Source organism: Rhododendron vialii, chromosome 4a (assembly GCF_030253575.1).
Source record: "Rhododendron vialii isolate Sample 1 chromosome 4a, ASM3025357v1".
In the NCBI taxonomy this organism is placed as follows: domain Eukaryota; kingdom Viridiplantae; phylum Streptophyta; class Magnoliopsida; order Ericales; family Ericaceae; genus Rhododendron; species Rhododendron vialii.
The window spans coordinates 40,285,747-40,310,009 of NC_080560.1; the positions used below are offsets into that span (position 1 = coordinate 40,285,747).

At 39.2% G+C, this 24,263-nt stretch overlaps 5 protein-coding genes across 7 annotated transcripts; all 5 read left to right on the top strand.

Moving 5' to 3' along the window:
• Window positions 1-1,049: 1,049 nt before the first annotated feature.
• On the top strand, window positions 1,050-7,913 carry LOC131323124 (putative F-box/LRR-repeat/kelch-repeat protein At1g11620). 3 transcript variants are annotated; one of them, XR_009199088.1, is made up of 3 exons: window positions 1,050-1,444; window positions 4,341-5,010; window positions 5,221-5,539. XR_009199088.1 is itself a non-coding variant. In XM_058354760.1 (3 exons), exons 1-3 carry the CDS (start codon window positions 1,183-1,185, stop codon window positions 7,830-7,832), a joined length of 462 nt encoding a protein of 153 aa, XP_058210743.1. In that variant the 5' UTR covers window positions 1,050-1,182; the 3' UTR covers window positions 7,833-7,913. The 3 variants fall into 3 exon arrangements, 2 of the variants coding, with proteins under 2 accessions (XP_058210743.1, XP_058210744.1); XM_058354760.1 differs by lacking the exons at window positions 4,341-5,010; window positions 5,221-5,539 and adding exons at window positions 7,241-7,304; window positions 7,697-7,913; XM_058354761.1 differs by having other exon boundaries at window positions 4,341-5,539.
• A 1,295-nt stretch (window positions 7,914-9,208) lies between these two features.
• On the top strand, window positions 9,209-9,637 carry LOC131324030 (F-box protein CPR1-like). The gene has a single exon (XM_058355861.1). It carries the CDS (start codon window positions 9,209-9,211, stop codon window positions 9,635-9,637), a length of 429 nt encoding a protein of 142 aa, XP_058211844.1.
• Window positions 9,638-12,930: 3,293 nt separating this feature from the next.
• LOC131324031 (F-box protein CPR1-like) lies at window positions 12,931-13,632 on the top strand. The gene has a single exon (XM_058355862.1). The coding sequence runs from the start codon at window positions 12,931-12,933 to the stop codon at window positions 13,630-13,632; it is 702 nt and encodes a 233-aa protein (XP_058211845.1).
• Window positions 13,633-18,847: 5,215 nt separating this feature from the next.
• Window positions 18,848-19,933, top strand: LOC131324032 (F-box protein CPR1-like). The gene has a single exon (XM_058355863.1). The coding sequence runs from the start codon at window positions 18,848-18,850 to the stop codon at window positions 19,931-19,933; it is 1,086 nt and encodes a 361-aa protein (XP_058211846.1).
• A 2,340-nt stretch (window positions 19,934-22,273) lies between these two features.
• LOC131324034 (F-box protein CPR1-like) lies at window positions 22,274-23,850 on the top strand. The gene is made up of 2 exons (XM_058355864.1): window positions 22,274-22,647; window positions 23,679-23,850. The coding sequence occupies exons 1-2, from the start codon at window positions 22,274-22,276 to the stop codon at window positions 23,848-23,850; spliced, it is 546 nt and encodes a 181-aa protein (XP_058211847.1).
• The last annotated feature ends 413 nt before the right edge of the window (window positions 23,851-24,263 follow it).

The following is a 24,263-nucleotide window of genomic DNA, read 5'->3' on the forward strand; positions in this document are numbered from 1 at the left end:
TTTATGGGACCCTGTAAAAAATCAGCTCCAGTGGATATCGGTAAGTATTACTTTTGGATAAGTAAGGGCGAATTGACAGTTTCACTCCGTTTGAATCGGTGCAAAGATCTTGTTATTCTGATTATATTGACAAGATCTTTGCACCGATTCAAACGGAGTGAAAATTTAAGCACTTAATTTTTTTAGACCGTTTATATATATTAAAAAATATGGTTAAAAAATTAAGTGCTTCAATTTTTAATGCGTTTGAACGGATGTGAAGATTTTTTTATTCTGATCATATTATTTTAATTTATTTCTTTATTTAATTATTCATATCTTTTTAAAGCCTTTCAACAAAACACCCTAAGACTTATTATTTAGTTCCAAAACTCTTTTAGAATGTCCATTGAAAGGCCTTGGAGTCAAAAATTTATTACGACCATTTAAGATGAAATGATCAGAAAAATAACAACTTTGCACCGGTTCAAACAGATTGAAAATTGGAACACTTATTTTTGTAACTATATTTTTTAATCTATAAAGGACAAAAAAAAATAGTCGGATAAACATGATCAATTGAAACGCTTTTTTTTTCTCTCTCAATTACTTTACAAAATCTAGAATTAGACTTGAACCTATTGTGTAAGAAAGAAAGAACAAATTTTTTAAATGTAAGAAATAATAGTTTGATTAGTAACATGGATTGAAAATTGAAACACTTATTTTTTACACCGTTTATATATTAAAAAATAGTTTAAAAAATAAGTGTATTAAAAAATTTAGTACGACCATTTAGGATGAAATGTTTGGAAAAATAACATTTTTGTATTGATTCAAACGGATTGAAAATTGAAACATTTATTTTTTAAACTATATTTTTTAATATATATATATATATATATATATAAGAAAAAAAAGGAGAAAAAAACAGTCGGAAAGAAACAACGGGAGGGGGTAATAGAGAAAAAAAAAAGGAAAAAAAAAAAACAGAAGAATAAAAATTGGAAAGAAGAAGTTGGGGGTGGGTGGGTTGGGTGGGGTGGGTGCTGTGTCAGAGGGGGGGGGGGGGGGGGGGGGAAAGCAGCTCTCCTAAACCTCTCCTCTGAAGAAAAGTTTCAAAGTCAGGAACCCTTCCTAACATCATCTCAAACACCTCTCTCTGCATATCAAACCCTATAAAACTCTCTACTTTAGAAAAAAATGGAACGGCGTTTACCGGATCTTCCTCATGTGATCATCTATGACATACTCTCAAGACTGCCCGTCAAGCCTCTGTGCCGTTTCAAATCGGTTTCCAAGCCATGGCTTGCTCTAGTTACCGATCCCCAATTCATCAAATCACACCTCAATCATCAATCCACTAACCACAAGAAGCTATTAATCCACTCTCTCTCTCCTCCCTGTACCTGTTCCGTAGACTGCCAGGCACCTGACCACACTGTAGCCGAGCTCGAAATGCCCGGTAAGCGTGGTTTCCAATTTCTGGGTTCATTCAATGGAATCTTACTCTTACATACTGGTAATATATTATGTTTATGGAACCCATCAATTAGAGTGTATCAGCAAATTTCACGACCTGATTTGACTAAGTTCCCACATGCCCGCATATTGTATGGGCTCAGTTATGACTCCATAAGTGACGATTTCAAGGTGGTTAGGGCTATTACTATTAGGCCTCTAAGTTCTGACCCTCTTATCGTTCATGTGTTCTCTTCTAAACTAAATTCGTGGAAGAGGTGGACAGCAGACTTCAATTACAATATTTGGGAAAACAGGTTGGGAACTGTTCTGAATGGGGCACCGCATTGGGTTTGGCATCGCAGCGATCTAGATACCTTTTTCCCTTCTAACCAAGAAAGTGTGATTGTTTGTTTTGATGCTACTGAGGAGAAATTCAAGGAGGTGCCCAACCCTAATTATGAAGGTGAGGATACTCATATTCACTTGGGGGTTTGGGGAGGATGTCTTTGTGTGGTTGAGGAGCATCGAAAGAGACTCGATAGTCATGCCAATTTTTGGGTAATGAAGGAATACGGCGCAAAGGATTCTTGGACCAAATTGTTTGTCGTACAAAGTGTTCCAGGAGAGTTCTTTTTCCAAAACTTAAAGCTGTTGTGTGACACAAAGGATGGAGAGGTTGTAATGGTGTTGAATTTTTGTTGCTTGGTAGTCTATAACCCAAAACAAAGTAGATATAAGAGGATTCCAATCCCTCAGTCTTGCGATCAGTACTGGTTTCGTGTAGGTTTTTATACGGAGAGTCTTGTTTCACCCGGTGGCTGCAATGGGACTAGAAGGCTCCCTTAATCAGATGGAAATGGAGGAGAAACTGGCAATTTAAATGATCAATCCCGTTATTTACCAATTCTCTTTGCCTATGTAGTTTGAAGCTTGTGTAAAAGTTTTCTTATCCTGTACTTTTTATATGCACTTAACTGTTGGAATGCTACTTCAGTTCTATGGTGTAAAAGTTTTCTTATCCTGTACTCTCTGGTGTGGTGTACCATAGACTTCTACATCCCTATATTTCTTTTTTTGGTAAATTCTCCGTCCCAATATTATATGTACATCATCCAGGATTTCCTATTCTACACGTAGTTCTTGAATTCTCCGCCACCCTTATCACTTTGTATATGTTACGTCATTCTATTAGTATTTGTTTACATAACACTTCAGAAAATTCATAGACTAAAAACGTGAAATTGAAATGGCAAAGCTGGCTTTTAGAACGATAGCTATACGTCTCATGTGTAAAGACTTCGATTACTCAAGGAACTTTAGTTTGGTTATTCTTCATAATATTTACGCAAGATCAAAGTCACAAATATATTGGGGGATACGTAAAAGGAGATAATATTGTTTTTATTCAGTGCATATGGGTTTGTCTCTCATAGAGACTACTTGGATAAAGACTAATTGGATTTGGGGATGTTGGATATTGGAACCAGGTTCTCTTACCCATGTTAGGTTGCTGCATTTTTTTGTCTATGGTGTTTCGCATGTCCTGCAAATGAGGACAATATGGATAGAGTTGAGATTGTGTATTGAATGGAGAGATGGACCACTATGCAACAAGAATTTTATAGTTACAATACAAGTACAAGCTTCCCTTTTGCGTCGTTATTAACCTGGAACTCGAAAACTTTTGATGAAGAACAAAAATACAAAGGCACATGGAAGGCATACCTGCCAATTACAAGAAGTTTCCAGCTACAAACAAATTAGGGACACAGACTACATTACTAAAAATTGCTATGGCTGCATGATGCAAGATTCTGAGATTGAAAGGTTAGTTTTTTTTTTAATGGAAGACTGAAAGGTTATGTTCACAACTTCACATTCTAAAAATTTGGATCTACTCTTGCCTCTCACTTGTGCTAAAATTGTATCCTATGTAGCACAGACACGGACACGGGATATGGCATTCTAAAAAAATAGGGATACGGACACAACGGGGGACACGCCACGTGTATAAATAAATAAAAATAAATATATGTACATATATATAAAAAAATTATGAACCATTGTATATGAATAATTTCACAAATTGTTTAAATTTTTTTCAAAGGGAAAATTACAGTTTAACCCAAATATTTTGAATAATTTCATATTAACCCCCTAAAATTTAAAAAATATTCCATTTTAACCCCTAGCCGTGTCCCCGGCGTGTCCAATATGTGTCCCCGCCGTGTCCCTGTGTCCAATATGTGGACACGGCGCCCTTTTGGAGTGTCGGTGCTACATAGCTTGTATCTACTTCATCACGTGAATGGTTAGTCCTGTGCATGTAAGCATTTGGAAACCTTCTCATTCTCAAGCCTGTTCCCAAAGGTGGGTTCTATCCAAGTGTTCAAATCAATTATATTGTAGTTAGTTACAGCATCAAGTATTGAATTGGATTGGGAGCAGCATTGCAGTTGAAAGGCCACAGAGGGGATGTCCTATGTGGTTGACCAAATCAACTTGCTGTTATGTATTGGTGTGATAGCATTGTGGGGTTATGTTCAATACTGACTCATAGGTGAATAAAGTCCCCTCAAGGTATCACAGCTGAAATGCTTTAGAGTGTTGTGGGAAAATAGATTGTTAACTTTGTCCATAACTCCTCTACTAATGCTTTATCCCACCCCCGTTTTTTGGTCGGTACGGTTCATCTTGGCCGGTACCAACTGATACGGTACGAGATCAATAACTTTGATTGTGAGACTTCACATTGTTAATCTTAGCAACTCCTTAATTTGATAACCAAAAAATGAGTTGCCAAATTTTGATTAGTCAATTTTGGTTATGCTATTGGAGCTACCCCAAGAGCAAAGCAAAATACTAATTATCTACCCTTCCTTTTCCATCTTTTGAAGGTTTCAAACGCAGCATAAGGGGGTGGGGGTTTTGTGAGAAAACAGTGGTGGGAGTAGAATATCCTGTATCATACGAAGGCACAACAAATCCACGCTTTTTCCACTTTCTTCCCGCTACCCTCTCTCACCTCTCAGCGCCGAAGAAAGACCCAAAAAAATACCCTTAAAACTCTCTCGCTAGAAATGCAACGGGGACTGCGCAATCTTCCTGATGAGATCATCTTCAACATACTTGCAATACTACCCGTCAAGCCTCCGTGCCTTTTGTTTTAATGCTAATGAGGAGAAATTCAAGGAGGTGCCGCTACCTAATTATGAATGTGAGTATAAACTTATTGGCTTGGGATTTTGGATGAATGGCTGTGTGTGGTTCAGAATGTGGGGATGGTACTATTGATGTTTGGGTCATGAAGGAATACAGCATCAAGGAATCTTGGACCAAGTTGTTTGCTGTGCCAAATGGCCTTTGCGGCTTATTTATGCCTTTGTGTTATGCAAATGATGGAGAGGTTGTAGTGGTGTTGGATTGGGAGGAGTTAGGCATCCACAACCCGAAAAGAAATAGATACAACTGTTTGACGTGGCTTTCTATGTGGAGACTCTTGTTTCACCTCATGGTGGCACTTGCACTAAAAGGTCCTGCTAATTAGATGGACTTGGAGAGAAAGAGGTAATTCAAAGGATTCCGTTCTTTATTTTCCTCATTCTTTCTCTCTCCATATGTAGTTTGAAACAATATATACGTAATACGTGCTTACCATTATTTTAAGCTGGATATGTTTGGCAAAACTGTAGAATAATAGCTATACATCTATGATTACCATTTACCAGTATAACTCATACAAGTTTAGTTTAATTCTTTCTTTCAATATTCATGCAGGAATGAAGTCGTAAGTACAATGGGGGATATGTAATGAGATGAGTGTTTGTCTCTCTCTCTGTCAGAGTGACATGACAAAGGCTACTCGGATTTGTAGATTTTAGATATTAGAACCGTGTTCTCTTACCCATTTTGGGTTGCTGCAATTGATGCCTATGGTAACTCAAACAATTAGGGTCAAGAACTACATTACTACATGGACTTTGAGACACATTGGAATTTTGTATCTTCTCTGGGCTCTAGCTTGTACTGAACATGGAGCTACTACATTAAGTGAAAGCTTAGTTGTCGTGTATATAAGCATTTTGGAAACCTTCTCATGTGCAAGCCTCTTATCAAAGTCATGTTTTATCCAAGTGTTTACGTCGAGTGTATTGTGTTAGTTGCAGCATTGAGTATGGAACTGGATTGGGAGCGGGCATTGCGGTTGCAAGGCCACAGAGGGGATGTCCTTTGTGGTGTGATAGCACTGTGTGGTTGTGTTCAATACTCACTATTAGGTGAATAAAATCCCCTCAAGGTATCCGATACTTCCTGTTTTGTGATTCAATGCTCTCGCAAATGTAATGCATCAGAGTTGATGGAAAATGGCGACATCCATTAAGAGTGTATAAATGCCTTGGACAGGATGGTTCAATTTGGCACAAGTAACAAATGTTCTCTCATCATGTTAAGTTCAAGTTAAGCTCCAGGAGACGTTTTCTTTCCTCACATTTGGTGAGTTCATGTCGTACAAAAGAATATGCCTTTTTTCCCCTCTTGAATTGGTTCTCTCATTTGTCATTACGAGGGTTGACTGCAAATTTATTTAAGGGCGTGCAATGACTGGAATTATGTTGTCCCAACATTGTTTTAGTTGGTTCCAGTGATCGAAATGGCCCTTCTTGAAAGAATTTAATGGTCGAAATTGGCCGCCTTGATTAATCTGACGAACGGCTGCCTTAAGTCGTACTAGGTTTTGTTCAATGGTGTAATACCCGTCCCGGATATTTAGTGTTTGAATTTATATTTTAATTAAACTGTGTTTTGGGGGTTTAAATCGTAAACAATAAAATTTGCGAGAGTCTTGTGTGTGATTTGTGATTGGAACATAAGTTAGCAATTGGTCTCGCTTGCATATGATAACTTTTCTATAGGTTTACAAATATCCTGGGGGAGATATTTCTCTCCATTCTTATCCCTTGTACGTTGAGAGAGAAAGAGAGAGACGGTTGAGAAGAGAAGAAGAGGAGAAGTGGGTTTTGTGCTTACGTACTCTTAGATTGAAGTTCTAGCAAGGTAATTTCCTTATTTCCTGGGTTGTATTTGGATTCTTGTGGTTTGAAATCCATGGATGGGGGTATGGTTTGAGTGTTCTTGAACTCAAGGAACCCCATAGCTTGATTACTCTCACTTGTGTAGATATACGTGTTTTGATGCATATGATTGTGTTGTTGTGAGGAGGTTGGTGTTTATGTGTGTTTTGGTGAAGTTTGGGTATGAGTTTGGTGGGGTGTGGAGGTGTGGAGTTAGATGTGTTCGTGCTTGATTTTTGGCTGAAAATCCAGGTCCTATCGGTAGGAGTTTTGTCCCTACCGGTAGAAATGCTGTCCAGTGGCGTCATTTTTGTGTTTTTGAGGTTTCCTACCGGTAGGAAATTTGTCCTACCGGTAGAGATTGAAAATCAGCATTTTTGGAAAAATTTCGGACGGGCATAATTTTGTCATCCGAACTCTATTTTGGGCATATTATATATTGGAATTCATGTGCTGAAAGTCTACTTTCCATTGGTGGTGGTCTCAAGATCTAATTCTAAACCAATAAGAATTTATAGCCAAAATAAGACAAGCTGGTCGTAAGTTTGCAAACTGATTTTAGGCGTTATGTCATATTGGTACTTTATGCTTGTTTTGGGACACTTCTAGGTATTGATATGCACATATTAGTATTCGTTGGACATTGTTTAACTTCTTATTAGCTTTATAACTTTGTGCCAAGTATTCATGGAATTCATAACTAATACGAGTTAGCTTGTGGTTAGGTAAAGAACCAATCATTCGGGAGGTGCCGAAACCATTGTTCGGCATACTTTGGTCGATACAAGAGTCAGTGTGTTTGATATGGTTATGTTCAATGAGATATTGCATGGTGGTGTTTGTGTATCATGCTATTTGAGATTTAACTAGTGATATGCATGTCTATTGGATGTTGATTATACCGCTGAAGGTTTGCGTGTGAGGCACATCATGTCGTAAGCCATGCCGCCTAATTAACGGTAATTGGGAGCATGGTGTGTGGGACACCACTCTTGGGATATATGGGATCGTGGCAGACGTGCCACTGCATGTGTTGTGATTATATGTGTGTTGTTCATTTGAATATTTATGCTAAGTTTGTGTGAGTTACATTCAAGTGAGGTGTTCCTTTGGGTATCGTGGAATTTTATTGAATGTATTCTATATCTCACACACTCTAATTTTCCTTTTTGGATTGTCAGGTCACAAGTGGTCGTAGAGTTGGTCCACTACCGGTCGGCGTTTTGGGAACACTTGGTTTTGCATCAAGTGTTAATGTTTGTAATCGAGTTGGTTATGTTGGGTCAAACCCTTACTTTTGCTAAACTCATTTTGTGACTAATGTGATCAAGTACTTTATAACTTCAAGTTTGTAATTATGTTGGGAGCTCCGTTTATGTCTAATTACTTGTGTTGGGTTATGAGGCATCTTATGTACTATATATGTTAGCAAAGTTCGTTGACACATTGTTTATATTAATGTTAAGTCTTCCGCTGGAGTTTTTTATTCTGTTTCCTGTTTGGTTGCCGTTTAGTTGTTGTTCTTTTGTATGGAATGTCACGTGGCCGTGTCGGTTCGCGCCCACTCAGGTGTCGTTCCGGGGCGGGGCGTGACAAATGGTATCGCACAGGTTCCACGATTTGGAGTAACGAAAATTACTTATGAATTCCAAAATCAAGAAATGAGGATTAAATAAGGAAATCATACGTTTCGCACTTATGAGTTATCACTTCTCTGGCTCTGTCGTTGTTCTTTCTTTTTGATTCTCTCAAGCTGTCGAAATAACAAGTCTTGGCTTGGAGACTTTGGAGGCTGAATGAGAGAGGAAAAAATCCAAATATTTCCTAATGTCTCATGACAAGAATGATGTTGTGTTTAAAGTAATGGTAAATTGAGAATATTCATAATGGTTCTAAATGTAAAAGAAGTGATAATATTTCCTCGAATTACTAGATAATTTCATTTATATGTGAGAAACCTCATTTGATATTACCATTATAATATGTCCTCAAACATACAAAATCCAAAAAAAAGTAGCATTTTGCTTGGAACCTTTGGAATATGTTCAAAAAAATACAACCCTTGGGAAAAAGAAAAAGGTAAAATAATTAGGAGTGAAGGTGTTGAGAAAAATAACCTTTGCTCAACAAAAATAATAATAATAATAATTGGTTGGTTCCTTCTCTTTTTTGAGGTTTCAAACGGGGAGGAAGAAGGAAAATAATTGTTTACCATTTCTTTTCCATCTTAATGTCGATAGGCTGGCCTTCAGTGTGGTAATTCCACACCGGAGGTTTGGGTTATGTGTGTGTGTTTATAAAGTCCATTCATACTTTACCTAGTCAGCAATTGCCTAGGTGTTTGGGTGAATGGAATTAATCTTATGTCCCTCACTTAAAAAAACACAGCATAAGAAGATGCCATACACCCTCTTGTACCCCAATTTTGGCGTCCTCAGGTACCAAGAGATTTTTTCAACTACAGGATCGGAATGTCAAAATACAATCATGCGGCTGAAAATCACCTGGTACATGGGTACACCAAAATATTGGTACGGTCCGTACAGAGCATCTGGAGTCAAAAGAAGAAGGTGGGGGTAGTGAGAGAAAAAGGAGGTGCAAGTAGAGTATCCTGTTCTTAAGGCACAAACCCACACCTTGTCTCTCCTGTTACAACGCTGGGAAAAAAACCACCAGAAACGCTCTTGCTAGAAATGGAAGAGGAGTTGGCCAATCTTCCCGATGGGATCATCTTCGACACACTCTCAAGACTACCCGTCAAGCCTCTGTGTCGTTTCAAGTCGGTTTCTAAGCCATGGCTTGCTCTAATCACCGAACCCCACTTCATCAAATCTCACCTCACTCAATCAATGAAAAACAACACAAACCAGAAGCTAATCATCGCCTCACCCACTTCTCACTCAGTCTATTCCGTAGACTACCAATCACCCGACCACACCATTGCCAACCTCGAAGTGCCCTGTACGTCTAAGGTTGAGATTATGAGTTCATGCAATGGAGTCATGGTACTCTTAGGAACTGGAGATGAATTATGTTTGTGGAACCCATCAATCAGAATGTACCGAAAATTTTCACAACCCGAGTACCCAAGAGGGGAGTTTAGGGTGTACGGGCTTGGATAGGACTCTGTTAGTGATGATTTTAAGGTGGTTAGGATTCTTATGCCTGAAAGAAATGACCCAGAAGTTAGTCCTCTACTCTTAACACTTCTCACTCCGTCTATTCGTTTGACTACCAAGCACCTGACCACGCCATAGCGAAGCTCGAAGTGCCCTGTAAGTCTAATGTCGAGATTCTGGGTTTCATTCAATGGCATCGTACTCTTACGTACTGGTGTTGAATTGTGTTTGTGGAACCCATCAATCAGAATGTACAGAAAATTTACCCCAACCTGAGTACTCGGGTGTGGGGAGCTAAGAGGTATGGGCTTCGATATGACTCTGTTAGTGATGATTTTCAGGTGGTTAGGGATGTTATTGCCGATTCAAGTAATGGCCCTCGTTGTGTCCATGTCTTCACTTGTAAACTTAGTTCATGGAAGTGGATTGAAGACTTGTGATTACATGATTCTTCAAGGTAAGGCATGGGACTGTACTGAATGGGATGGCCCCATTGGCACTGTTGGAAACGCAGTACGGTTGGATGTTTCTTGAATTCGAGTCTATTTACGGTGATTCTTTGTTTTGAAGCTACATGAGGGGAAATTGACGCAGCGGAATTAACAAAGAGATTAGTTACGTACTAATTCAAATGAATTATAAATTCAAGTTAACGAGCGAAGAGACAAAATCCAAATATTATTGATCAAAAACTGCATACATAATGAGGTTTCAGCCCTTTTATAGAGAAAAAGGCGTAACCTAATAAGACCCTAACTTAAAAATGAAATTTCGCAAATTTTGTACAAAATAATAAAATGGAAAAAGGAAAGAAAAACAAGATTTTTCCAAAAAGAATCACTGAAACGGAATTATAGTCTAAGAGTTATTAACGAATTAAAACTTTCCTAAAACAGCCAAAAAAATAAGGGAAAATATTGAAGGCCTAAACGAAGGAATTAAGCCGAAATCCACATGGCTCACAACTTAGGGAGATGAGTCTTGACTCTTTACCGCTGCGCGAAAATAGGGGAAATTCCAGGCCGCCCCCACTTTTGGTTTTGTTCGGTCACCTTTTAGTTTTTGTTTTTGTTTTGTTTTCAATTATTTTTCTATTTTTTTCTCCAATTATTATCCTATTTTTTCAATTATTACTTTCTCATATCTCTCTATCTCTCTCCAATCATTACCCATATCTTCAATCATTACTCTATTTTTCTCTTCACCTACTACCAAAACTAAACTAAACTAAAGTCCCAAACAAACACAACGTTTGTTGTTTTGTCTCATGTAAGCCCTTTATTGTATTTCATTCCTATATAAGTCCTAGCGCGCGTTGCTAGACAATGAAACATGTACTTGATGTTGACTGATGATGATGTGGATATATTGTGTAATTTTTTTATTACAAAATTAAAAATGCTATAACTTTTATTATATATATTAATTTTTTACAAAATTTATACTTATAGAACCTATTCGACAAGATCTATCAAACAAGATCTATATTAAATACGAAATTATGTATAAAAAAATTTAGTAGGGTGAGAATTCTTTAAGGGGTATGGATTTTGTATTTTTTTTGGGTGTGAATTGTGTAGAAGGGTGTGAAAATCCTTCATATAGAGATCTGAATTGTGTACTTTGGATAGTGACTTTTGTAGAAGATTGTGAATTCAGTATTTAGAGATTGAGTGTAAATTCTTTCATGTAAGTGGTGTGAACTCGATTTTTTTAGAGGGTGTGAATTCTACATTTTAGGGTGTGAATTGTGTGTTTTGGATAGTGAATTGCACAGAGGGGTGTAAATTTTTTCTTTTTTGGGGGTGTGAATTGGGTCTTTTTTAGAGGGTGTGAATTCTGCATTTTTTGGGGTGTGAATTGTTTACTATGAGATGTGTGAATTCTGCATTTTTTTTGTGTGAATTGTTTACTATGAGATGTATGAAGTGTGTTTTTTCAGGTGTGAATTATGTATTTTGAGGGTGTGAATTTTACATATGAGAGTGTGAATTATGTATTGGGAGGGGGGTTGTGTTTGTGAATTCTTCCTTTTTGGTAGATGTGAATTGTGTAGTGGGGTGTGAATTCTGTAGTCAGTGGATTTGAATTATGTCTTTTCAAGTGTGAATTTTACATTTATGCGTGTAAATTACTTGTTTTATGTGTACATAATTTCACATTTACTCTGGATCTTGTTTAAAAAGATATCATTGACTAGATTTCAGATTTTTTTTTTTTCCCAAAATCGGATAGGTACAAAAAAAAGTTATAATGGTTTAAAGTTTTAACTAAGTAATAATATATACACATTACGTAGGTATATATATGTGCGTTTAGAGCATCCATATTGTAATAAGCAAATTGGTATGGATAAGCAAACTTAACAATAATGCTAAAAAAACATCTCGCATTGTAATAAGCAAAGTTACAAGTCTTTTAGCAAATAACCAAATTTCACTCATTCCATAACCATACTTAACAACTTTTACCAATAACCAAAACTCAATAATCAAACCCAATAACCAAATTCAAAACTAAAAAACTAAAAAATACCCAACATTAGAATCGTCTCATCGAGAATAATAATTTGGTGTGGTCCGGTGCGTGATTAGAACTCGTTTGTAATTGAACATAGGTGCATTGCATATTGTGAGGAGTTTTTTTATAGGGATGCAAAAATAACCAATGTAGAAGTAAAGTTTGTTAAGTTTAATTATGAACTAAATAGATAATCAAATGCTGATGTGGCACATTTTGATTATTGATTTTGATTATTCACATTGCGGATGCTCTAAACACCTGGTAGTTTTATAAATGCGAAGAGAGAGAAAAGATGATTAGAAGATACTATTATTTGGTGATTTTACAATACTTTCCAATCACTTATTAAATGCCACATGTCAATAGTCCATAAAATAACTCACAGAAAGTCACGAGTCCCACAACATTAACCAATTATATGTGTGTTGTACACCACAATTTTATGTTTCCTTTGCATTGAATAATTTTCTTAATGTCAAACTAAGGAGAGCGCGTGAGCTTTAGGATAGAAAGGACGCACATGTCTGGGGGTGGGCCTAAATGGGTACAAGCACACAAAAAGGGGCCCGCCTATAAAAACCCCGCGAAAATAATTAAGTCCATCAAATTTGGGTCCGATTTGAGCTCTCTCGTCCAATTACAAGCGCAATCAGGAGTGCTCCTGCTAAAACCGACTCATCAGCCAAAACACAAACCCACGCCATCTCCTCCACAATACCAAAAAGAAAAACAAAACCTAGAGTCTCTCTCTCTCTCTCTCGCTAGAAATCGTGATGGGTTTGCCTGATCTTCCTGGTGAGATTGTCTACGACATACTCTCAAGACTACCCGTCAAGTCTCTGTGCCGTTTCAAATCGGTTTCCAAGCCATGGCTCGCTCTCATCACCGACCCCAAATTCGTCAAGTCACACCTCCATCATCAATCCACAAACGACGATGACGTGAACCAGAAGTTGATCATCTGCTCTGCCGCTTCTCCCTCCATCTATTCCGTAGATTACCGAGCACCCGATCACACCGTGACTGAGCTTAAAAGTCCCTGCAAGTCGAAGTCTCGGGTTTCAGTTATGGGCTCATTCGACGGGGTCGTACTCTTATATATTGATGATGATGAATTATGTTTATGGAACCCATCAACTAGAATGTATCAGAAACTTTCACCATCTCCCGAGTGCCCAGATTGTCAATACAAGAATATGACGTATGGGCTTGGTTATGACTCTGTTAGTGATGACTTCAAGGTTGTTCGGGCTGTCGTCAGCCCTTCGACAAAAGACCCTACTCCTGTTTATGTGTTCACTTCTAAACTAAGTTCTTGGAAGAGGATTGAAGACCTTGGCAGCTCTAGTCTTTGTTATGCGCCCACCGGGACTGTTATGGATGGGGCACCGCATTGGGTTGTGTCTTTCTACTGCGATATGTATTCTACTTGTGGGATTGCTTGTTTTGATGCTACGGAGGAGAAATTCAAGTAGGTGCCCATGCCTAATTGTGAAGACGTGAACAGTTTTATTGATTTGGGAGTTTTGGGTGGATGGCTTTGTGTGGTTGACCACGGTTGGGGGAGTCATTTGACTCATTCCAATGTTTTGGTGATGAAGGAATATGGCGTGAAAGAATCTTGGACCAAGTTGTTTGTTTTACCAAATGAGCCAGGAGAGTTCGATCTTCCCTTCTGTAGAATCTATACAATGTTACTTTACACAAAGGATGGAGAGGTTGTAATGGTGTTGAATTCGGAGAAGCTAATGATCTTCAACCCGAAACAAAACAGATACAAGCGGATTGAGATCCCTCTGGATTACGAGTGGTTTAATGCGGCTTTTTATTTGGAGAGTCTTGTTTCACCTCGTGGCTGCAATGGCCTAATCACATGAAAATGGAAGAGAGATAATTATGCGCTATTTTCCTCGTTAATTCTGTTTCTTTGCATGAGTAGTTCTAAACAATATAAATGAAGCATAGTTCCAATACTTCATATTCAGTAGAATACGTTGGCTATTGATCTTTTAGAATGATAGCTTATATTATTCCTGCTCAATGATTTTATATTGAAATGGAAAAGCTGGCTTTTAGAACGATAGCCATACGTCTCGTGGTTAAAGACTTTGATTACTTGAGAAACTTTAGTTCGATTATTCTTCCTGATATTTACCTAAGATCCTGATTTTGGCGTTCCACTTTTGTACGCATGCGCTCCTTTTTTTAACGTGAAGTTACTAGAAACTTCATGTACAAAGTGGAGAGCCTGTGTACAAAAGTGGAGGGCGAAAATCAATTTCCATTTACCTAAGGTCGAAGTCGCAATATATTGGAGATTCTTACCCAAGATATTGGAACCAGGTTCTCTTACCCATGTTTTAGGTTGCTGCAATTGATGTCTATGGTGCTTAACTTGTCCTGCAAATGAGGACAATAAGGATAGAGTTGAGATTGTTTGGATAAAAGACCATAATGCAACACGAATTTTACGGTTACACTTACGAGTTACCCTTTTTGCGTCGTTCTTAGCCAGGAGGAGCGAACTCCTCAGTAAAATTTTGCTGAAGAACAAATATTATAGAGAGATGTGGAGGGCATACCGGCTTGTTACAAGAAGTTTCCGACTACAAATAATTGGGGACGCAAACTTTTCTTTTTTATCACCGAAACTGTGCCCAAAAGGGATTACAAAACAGGAAGCTCTGTAGCTAAAACAGAGGGGAGAAGCCACCCATGAAGCAGGTACCAGTCCTCTAACCGCCTTGGTAGCCGCTACACGACCCAGTTCATTCTTCCAGCTAATCCAAGTGAATTGAACCCCCAGCCAACGCTTCCCCAGTAAGATGCCTAATATCCCACACAACAGCAGAAATCTCCCATGGGCTCACCAATTCGGATACACTGTGTTTGATTGCAAGCTAATTGTCCAGTTCAATCGCAGCATGAACCAATACCATGTCTTTCACCATTCCACATGCTCTACGAATTGCTAACAGCTCACCCTGGAGAGGATATGAAATATTTGCAGAGTACGCCGATCCATCAACACTGTCCTTTCCAATCTCTGATGACAACACCTAATTTAGCATCCTTCCATTACTATGCCCTGCTACATCACAATTTAGCTTAAAACTCCCCTGGTCCGGACATGAACTACATGGCGCTACAAAACGTTATGGCTGCATGATGCCAGACTCTAAAACTGAAAGTTCTGTTTTGGGTTTTTTGAATGGAAGACTGAAAAGGTTATGTTCACAACTTCACATCATTAAATTTTGGATCTACTCTTGCCTCTGATGAGTGATATAATGAGATGAGCAGTTGGGAGAGTCATTCCGATGTTTGGGTGATGAAGGAATATGGCGTGAAAGAATCTTGGATCAAGCTTTTTGTTGTACCAAATGTGCCAGGGGAGTTCTGTTTTCGCTACATTAGGGTGTTGGGTTACAGAAAGGACGGAGAGGTCGTAATGGTGTTCAATTCGACTGATTTAGTGATCTACAACCCGAAACATATCAGATACAAGAGGATTGAGATCCCTCTAGATTGCAAGTAGTTTGATGCAGCTTATTATATGGAGAGTCTTGTTTCACCTCGCGTCTGCAATGGCACTAGCTAGAAGGCACCGCTAATCAGATGAAAATGGAAGAGAAAGAGAATTCAATGATTCTATGCGTTATTTTCCTCATTCTTGTTCTTTGCATGAGTAGTTCAAAACAATATATATGAGCATACTTCCAGTACTTCATATTCACTTTGATATGTTAGCCGTACATCTTTTAGAATGATAGCTATACTTTCTTTAGAAGGATACCTGACATTATTCTTATTCAATGATTTTGCATTGCAATGGCAAAGCTGGCTTTTAGAACGATAGCTATATGTCTCATGGTTAAAGACTATGATTACTCAAGGAACTTTAGTTTGATTTTTGTTAATAACATTTGCGCGAGATCGAAGTTAGATATATATCGGCCCATCAGGGGATACTTGAGGGGATAAGAAGTGTTTTTATTCGTTGCTCATGGGTTGCATATGGTTTTGTCTCTCATAGAGACTACTTGGATAAAGACTAATTGGATTTGGGGATGTGCATCGGATATTGGAACCAGGTTCTCTTACGTACCCATGTTAGGTTGCTGCTATTGTTGTCTTTGGTGTTTCGCATGTCCTGCAACAAGAATTATTTAGTTACAATACAACTGTACAAGTACAAGCTTCCCTTTTGCGTCATTATTAACCTGGAACTCGTAAAATTTTGATGAACAACAAAAATTACAAAGAGACATGGAAGACATGCCTGCCAATTACCAGAAGTTTCGCCAATCATAAAAAAAAAAAGAGAGAAGTTTCCAACTGCAATACATTACTAAAGACATTATGGCCGGCTGCATAATGCGAGACTCTGAAAGGTTTTGTTTTTGTTTATTTGTTTTTAATGGAAGACTGAAAGGTTGTGTTCACAACTTCACATTCTAAAATGTTGGATCTACTCTCCATCGCCTCTGACTTGTGCTGAACTTGTATCTACTTCATCAAGTGAAAGGTTAGTCCTGCGCATGTAAGCATTTGGAAACCTTATCATTAGCAAGCCTCTTACCGAAGGTGGGTGATCTATCCAAGTGTTCACATCAATTCTATTGTATTTAGTTACAGCATCGAGTATAATCGGATTGGGAGCGGCATTGCGGTTGAAAGGCCACGGAGGGGATGTCCTATGCGGTTGTCCAAATCAAATTGCTGTTATGTATTGGTTTGAAAGCATTGTGGGGTTATATATGTTCAATACTGACTCATAGGTGAATAAAGTCCCCTCAAGGTATCACAACTGTAATGCTTTAGAGTGTTGAGGGAAAATATATTGTTAACTTTTGTCCATAAATCCTCTACTAATGCTTTATCCCACCCCTGTGTTATTTTGGCCAATACCGGCTGATACGGTACGAAAAACTTTGATCGTGAGATTTCACTTTGTTAATCTTAGCAACTCCTTAATTTGATAATCAAAAGATGAGTTGTCAAATTTTGATTAGCCAATTTTGGTTATGCTATTAGAGCTACCCCAAGAGCGAAGCAAAATACTAATTATCCACCCTTCCTTTTCCATCTTTTGAAGGTTTCAATCACAGCATAAGAGGGTGGGGGTAAGTGAGAAAACGGAGGTGGGAGTAGAAAATGGATTTTCCACTTTCTTCCCGCTACCCTCTCTCTCCTCTCAACGCCAAAGAAAGACCCCCAAAAAAACCCCTTAATACTCTCTCGCTAGAAATGAAACGAGGACTACTCCAATCTTCCTGATGAGATCATCTTTAACATACTCTCAAGACTACCCGTCAAGCCTTTGTGCCGTTTCAAATCGGTTTCCAAGCCATGGCTCGCTCTAATCACTGATCCCTGTTCATCAAATCACACCTCCATCAATCCACAAACGTCAACATGAACCCGAAGTTAGTCCTCTACTCTTAACACTTCTCACTCCGTCTATTCGTTTGACTACCAAGCACCTGACCACGCCATAGCGAAGCTCGAAGTGCCCTGTAAGTCTATTTCGAGATTCTGGGTTTCATTCAATGGCATCGTACTCTTACGTACTGGTGTTGAATTGTGTTTGTGGAATCCATCAATCAGAATGTACAGAAAATTTACCCAACCCGAGTACTCGCGTGTGGGGGGCTAAGAGGTATGGGCTTCGTTACGACTCTGTTAGTGATGATTTTAAGGTGGTTAGGGATGTTATTGCTGATTTAAGTAATGGCCCTCGTTGTGTCCATGTCTTCACTTGTAAACTTAGTTCATGGAAGTGGATTGAAGACTTGTGATTACATGATTCTTCAAGGTAAGGCATGGGACTGTACTGAATGGGATGCCCCATTGGCACTGTTGGAAACGCAGTACTGTTGGATGTTTCTTGGATTCGAGTGTATTTTCGGTGATTCTTTGTTTTGAAGCTTCATGAGGAGAAATTGACGCAACGGAATTAACAACGAGATCAATTACGTACTAATTCAAATGAATGATAAATTCAAGTCAACGAGAAAAAGAGACAAAGTCTGAATATTATTGATTAAAAGCTGCTTACATAACGAGGTTACAGCCTTTTATAGAGAAAAGGCGTAACCTTAATAAGACCCCAACTTAAAAACGAAATTTCCTAAAATTTGGACAAAATAATAAAATGGAAAAAGGAAAGAAAAACAAGATTTTTCCAAAAAGAATAAACCGAAACAGAATTATAGTCTAAGAGTTATTAACGAATTAAAACTTTCCTAAAACAGCAAAAAAAAGTAAGGGAAAATGACGGCCCATGATGTGTTTTGATAATTAATATTTTCAGCATTAACAAATGTTTTCAGCATATCCTTAGTGGGTATTAATTATCAAAACACATTCCGGGCCGTCATTTTCACAAAAAGTAAATTAAAGGCCTTAACGAAGGAATTAGGCCGAAATCCACATTGCTCACGACTTAGGGCCTTTTCTATGTAAGCCGAAGGCCTCTTCGCAACGCGAAAATAAATCAGCCCATCAAATTTGGGCCCGATCCAAGCTCGTCCAATTGCAAGCGCATTCTGGAGTGCTCCTGCTAAAACCGACTCATCAGCCAAGACACAAACCCACACCATCTCCTCCACAACACCAAAAAGAAAAACGAAACCTATAGATTCTCTCTCTCTCTCTCTCTCTCTCTCTCTCTCTCTAGAAATCGTGATGGGTTTGCCTGATCTTCCTGGTGAGATTGTCTACGACATACTCTCAAGACTACCCGTCAAGTCTCTGCACCGTTTCAAATCCGTTTCCAAGCCATGGCTCGCTCTCATCACCGACCCCAAATTCGTCAAGTCACACCTCCATCATCAATCCACAAACGACGACAACACGAACCAGAAGTTGATCATCTGCTCTGCCGCTTCTCCCTCCATCTATTCCGTAGATTACCGAGCACGTGATCACACCGTGACTGAGCTTAAAAGTCCCTGCAACTCTAAGTCTTGTGTTTCAGTTATGGGCTCATTCAATGGGGTCGTACTCTTATATATTGATGATGATGAATTATGTTTATGGAACCCATCAACTAGAATCTATCAGAAACTTTCACCATCTCCCGAGTGCCCAGAGTACCAAGACAAGAATATGACGTATGGGCTTGGTTATGACTCTGTTAGTGATGGCTTCAAGGTTGTTCGGGCTGTCGTCAGCCCTTTGACAAAAGACCCTACTCCTGTTTATGTGTTCACTTCTAAACTAAGTTCGTGGAAGAGGATTGAAGACCTTGGCAACTCTAGTTTTGGTGATGCGCCCGGGACTGTTATGGATGGGGCACCGCATTGGGTTGTGACTTTCAACCACGATATGTATTCTACTTGTGGGATTGTTTGTTTTGATGCTACGGAGGAGAAATTCAAGGAGGTGCCCATGCCTATTTGTGTAGACGCGAACAGTTGTATTGATTTGGGAGTTTTGGGTGGATGGCTTTGTGTGGTTGACAACAGTTGGGGGAGTCATTCCGATGTTTTGGTGATGAAGGAATACGGCGTGAAAGAATCTTGGACCAAGTTGTTTGTTTTACCAAGTGAGCCAGGAGAGTTCTACTTTCCCTTCTGTAGAATCTGTACAATGTTACTTTACACAAAGGATGGAGAGGTTGTAATGGATTCGAAGAAGCCAATGATCTTCAACCCGAAACAAAACAGATACAAGCGGATTGAGATCCCTCCGGATTGCGAGTGGTTTACTGCGGCTTTTTATTTGGAGAGTCTTGTTTCACCTCGTGGCTGCAATGGCCTAATCAGATGAAAATGGAAGAGAAATAGATAATTGTGCGCTATTTTCCTTGTTAATTCTGTTTCTTTGCATGAGTAGTTCGAAACAATATCAATGATTATTGATCTTTCAGAATGATAGCTATGCGTGTTTCAGAACGACAGCTTATATTATTCCTGTTCAATGATTTTATATTGAAATGAAAAAGCTGGCTTTTAGAATGATAGCTATATGTCTCGTGGTTAAAGACTTTGATTACTCGAGAAACTTTAGTTTGATTATTCTTCTTGATATTTACCTAAGATCCTGATTTTGGCGCTCCACTTTTGTACGCATACGCTCCACTTTTAACGTGAAGTTACTAGTAACTTCATGTACAAAGTGGAGAGCCTGCGTACAAAAGTGGAGGGCAAAAATCAATTTTCATTTACCTAAGGTCAGAGTCGCAATATATTGGAGATTCTTACCCAAGATATTGGAACCAGGTTCTCTTACCCATGTTAGGTTGCTGCACTTGATGTCTATGGTGCTTAACTTGTCCTGCAAATGAGGACAATAAGGATAGAGTTGAGATTGTGTGGATAAATGACCATAATGCAACACAAATTTTACGTTTACACTTACGAGTTACCCTTTTTGCGACGTTCTTAGCCAGGAGGAGCAAACTCGTCATAAAATTTTGCTGAAGAACAAAAATTACAAAGAGACGTGGAAGACATACCTGCTTATTACAAGAAGTTTCTGACCACAAATAATTGGGGACACGAACTTTTCTTTTTTTCACCGAAACTGTGCCCAAAAGGGCTTAAAAAACAGGAAGCTCTCTAGCTAAAACAGAGGGGAGAAGCCACCCATGAAGCAGGAAACAGTCCTCTAACCGCCTTGGTAGCCGCTACATGAGCCAGTTCATTCTTCCTGCTAATCCAAGTAAATTGAACCCCCGGCCAACGCTTCCTTAATAAGCTGCCTAATAGCCCACACAACAGCAGAAATCTCCCATGGGGGCACCAATTCAGATACACCGAGTTTGATTGCAAGCTAATTGTCTGATTCGATCACAGCACGAACCAACACCATGTCTTTTGCTCTACGAATTGCTAACAGCTAACCCTGGAGAGGAGATGAAAAATTTGCAGAGTACGCTGATCCATCAACGAACTGTCCTTTCCAATCTCGGATGAAAACACCTAATTTAGCATCCTTCCCATTACTATGCAGTATGTGTCGCTACATCACAATTTAGCTTAAAACTCCCTTGGTCCGGACACGAGCTGTATGGCTACAAAACGTTATGGCTGCATGATGCCAGACTCTGAAACTGAAATATGATAGCATTGTGTTGTAATGCTCAATACTGACTCATAGGTGAATGAAGTCCCCTCAAGGTATCGAACTTTTTTATTTCAAAAGTTTCGGTGCAGTCACAACTGTAATGCTTGTAATTAGAGTGTCGTGGGAAAATAGATCTGTCAACTTTTGTCCATAAATCCTCTACTAATGCTTTATGCCACATTGCCACCCCCATTTTTTGGCCGGTATGGTACATCTCGGCCGGTACTAACTGGTATGGTATGAGATCAAAGTTATTGATTGTGAGACTTTACCATGTCAATCTTAGCAACTCCTTAAATTAATAACCAAAAGATGAGGTGCCAAATTTTGATTAGCGAATTTTGGTTATGCTTTTGGAGCTACCCCAACAGCAAAGGAAAATATTACTCCCTCCGTCCCTTTTTAAATGTCCTACTTCGTAACTCCAACTTATTAAAAAAATATCATCATTATACTTTTCACATCAACTTTTTCCTCCACTTTCCCTACTTAATCATCATCATTACACTTTTTACTCACTAACTTTTCAAAATGGAATCTACTTTTAGGGACAAAATAGAAAATGTACCAACTTTTACCCACTAACTTTACCAAATTGACATTTATTAAAGGACAGCCCAAAATGAAATACTGAACTATAATAAAGGGACGGAGGGAGTAATTATCTGCCCTTCCTTTTCCATCTTTTGAAGGTTTCAAACACAGCATAAGAGGGTGGGGGTTTGGTGAGAAAACAGAGGTGGGGGAGTAGAATATCCTGTATCAGACGAAGGCACAACCAATCCACTCTTTTTCCACTGTGTTCCCGCTACCCTCTCTCTCCTCTCAGTGCCGAAGAAAGACCCAAAAAAACCCCTTAAAACTCGCTAGAAATGAAACGGGTACTACCCCAATCTTCCTGATGAGATCATCTTTAACATACTCTCAAGACTACCCGTCAAGCCTCTGTGCCGTGTCACATCGGTTTCCAAGCCATGGCTTTCTCTAATAATTGATCCCCTGTTCATCAAATCACACCTCCATCAATCCACAAACGACAACATGAACCAGAAGTTAGTCCTCTACTCTTACACTTCTCACTCTGTCTATTCGTTTGACTACCAAGCACCTGACCACGCCATAGCGAAGCTTGAAGTGCCCTGTAAGTCTAATGTAGAGATTCTGGGTTCATTCAATGGCATCGTACTCTTACGTATTGGTGTTGAATTATGTTTGTGGAACCCATCAATCAGAATGTGCCGAAAATTTTCCCAACCCGAGTACTCACGTGGGGCTAGGACGTATGGGCTTGGTTATGACTCTGTTAATGATGATTTTAAGGTGGTATGGGCTGTTATTGATGATTTAAGTAATGCCCCTCGTGGCGTCCATGTCTTCACTTGTAAACTTAGTTCATGGAAGTGGATTGAAGACTTGTGATTACATGAATTATCAAGGTAAGGCATGGGACTGTACTAAATGGGATGCATTGGCACTGTTGGAAACGCAGCACTGTTGGATGTTTTTTGGATTCGAGTCTGTTAGAGATTGTGGCTCATATTATGAGACGTACCGAGAAGTTTTATAATAAGGGCCAATTGCGAGCATAGTGGAGTGGAGCGAGGCGCAATGAAGGGGAAAGGAACGGAGCGATAATACGGGTATTATGGGTATTCAGGCCATAATATAGATTAGGGCGGCAATAAAGGAGGTATAAAAGTTATCAGAAATCCTATTGGTACCGACGGTACCCATAGGGAAAATGCACCGACGGCCACCGGACGGCCGTCTCCGGTCACCGGACGGCCGATCCGAGCCGTCCAAAAATTTTAAAAAATAAAACCGAGTGGCCTTACGCGAGAATCAATGGCATCCGAGGTGTGTAGGGTACTTGATCCGAGTACCCCTTTTTCGTGTATATACACGTATATACAAATATACACGAAAAATGGGTGCTCGGATCAAGTACCCTACACACCTCGGATGCCATTGATTCTCGCGTAAGGCCACTCGGTTTTATTTTTTAAAATTTTTGGACGGCTCGGATCGGCCGTCCGGTGACCGGAGACGGCCGTCCGGTGGCCGTCGGTGCATTTTCCCTATGGGTACCGTCGGTACCCATAGCAGTACTCAAAAGTTATCTATCGAAAAACTCTATGTTCTGTGATCATCAATAAATAAAAAAAAAGGACTGCTCTCTCCCGTGAACGCACCTAATTTTGGAGAACCACGTATATTGTTGTGTCAATTACTTTACTGTCTTATACTCGTGAATCGTGTGCGTGTCTAATAAAGTATATTTACAGTGATTCTTTGTTTTGATGCTACTGAGGAGAAATTCAAGGAGGCGCCCCAACCTAATTATGAATGTGAGTATAGACTTATTGGCTTGGGGGGTTTTGGATGAATATAACTGTGTGTTGTTCAGAAATGTAGGGATGGTACTAATTTTGTTTGGGTCATGAAGGAATACAGCGTCAAGGAATTTTGGACGTTGGTGGTTGTGCGAAAAGGCCTTCGCGGCTTCTGTATGCCTTTGTTATGCAAGGGACGGAGAGGTTGTAGTGGTGTTGGATTGGGAGGTGTTAGCCATCTACAGAAGAAATGAGTTTTTCTCCGTTTATATCCCTCAAACTTAGGGCTGTTACGAACCCGATCGGACCGAAAAGACCGAAAAACCGACCTATCGGTTCGGTCTTCGGTCGGTCCAGGGGCGTTTTTTGGTGGTTCGGGGTGGACCGAACCGAACTTAGGTCGGTTCGGTCTCGATTTTCTGGAAACCTATACGGACCGAACCGAACCGAACCAAATGCGGACCGAACCTATGTAGGACTGAACCGACCGAACCATATATATATATATATATATATATATATATATATATATATATATATATATATATATATAAATCGTTTTAATCTTGACCGTCAATCAATTTGGTGTTTTAATCTACATCATCCACTCCTAAACGGCCTCCTATAAAAATGGGCCCCAAATGATTGGAAATGGCCCAAATAAGGGTGGGAAAATGGCCCAAATAAGGGTGGGAAAA

Excerpts from the sequence above, each read along its gene's own strand:
- LOC131324032 (XM_058355863.1), top strand. The coding sequence starts at position 18,848 with ATGGGTTTGCCTGATCTTCCTGGTGAGATTGTCTACGACATACTCTCA.
- LOC131324034 (XM_058355864.1), top strand. The coding sequence starts at position 22,274 with ATGAACCAGAAGTTAGTCCTCTACTCTTACACTTCTCACTCTGTCTAT. Across the intron at positions 22,648-23,678 it reads TGGAAGTGGATTGAAGACTT|GAATACAGCGTCAAGGAATT; the intron begins GTGATTACATGA and ends TGGGTCATGAAG.
- LOC131324031 (XM_058355862.1), top strand. The coding sequence starts at position 12,931 with ATGGGTTTGCCTGATCTTCCTGGTGAGATTGTCTACGACATACTCTCA.
- LOC131323124 (XM_058354760.1), top strand. The coding sequence starts at position 1,183 with ATGGAACGGCGTTTACCGGATCTTCCTCATGTGATCATCTATGACATA. Across the intron at positions 1,445-7,240 it reads AGCCGAGCTCGAAATGCCCG|GTAAAGAACCAATCATTCGG; the intron begins GTAAGCGTGGTT and ends GCTTGTGGTTAG. Across the intron at positions 7,305-7,696 it reads ATACTTTGGTCGATACAAGA|GTCACAAGTGGTCGTAGAGT; the intron begins GTCAGTGTGTTT and ends TTGGATTGTCAG.
- LOC131324030 (XM_058355861.1), top strand. The coding sequence starts at position 9,209 with ATGGAAGAGGAGTTGGCCAATCTTCCCGATGGGATCATCTTCGACACA.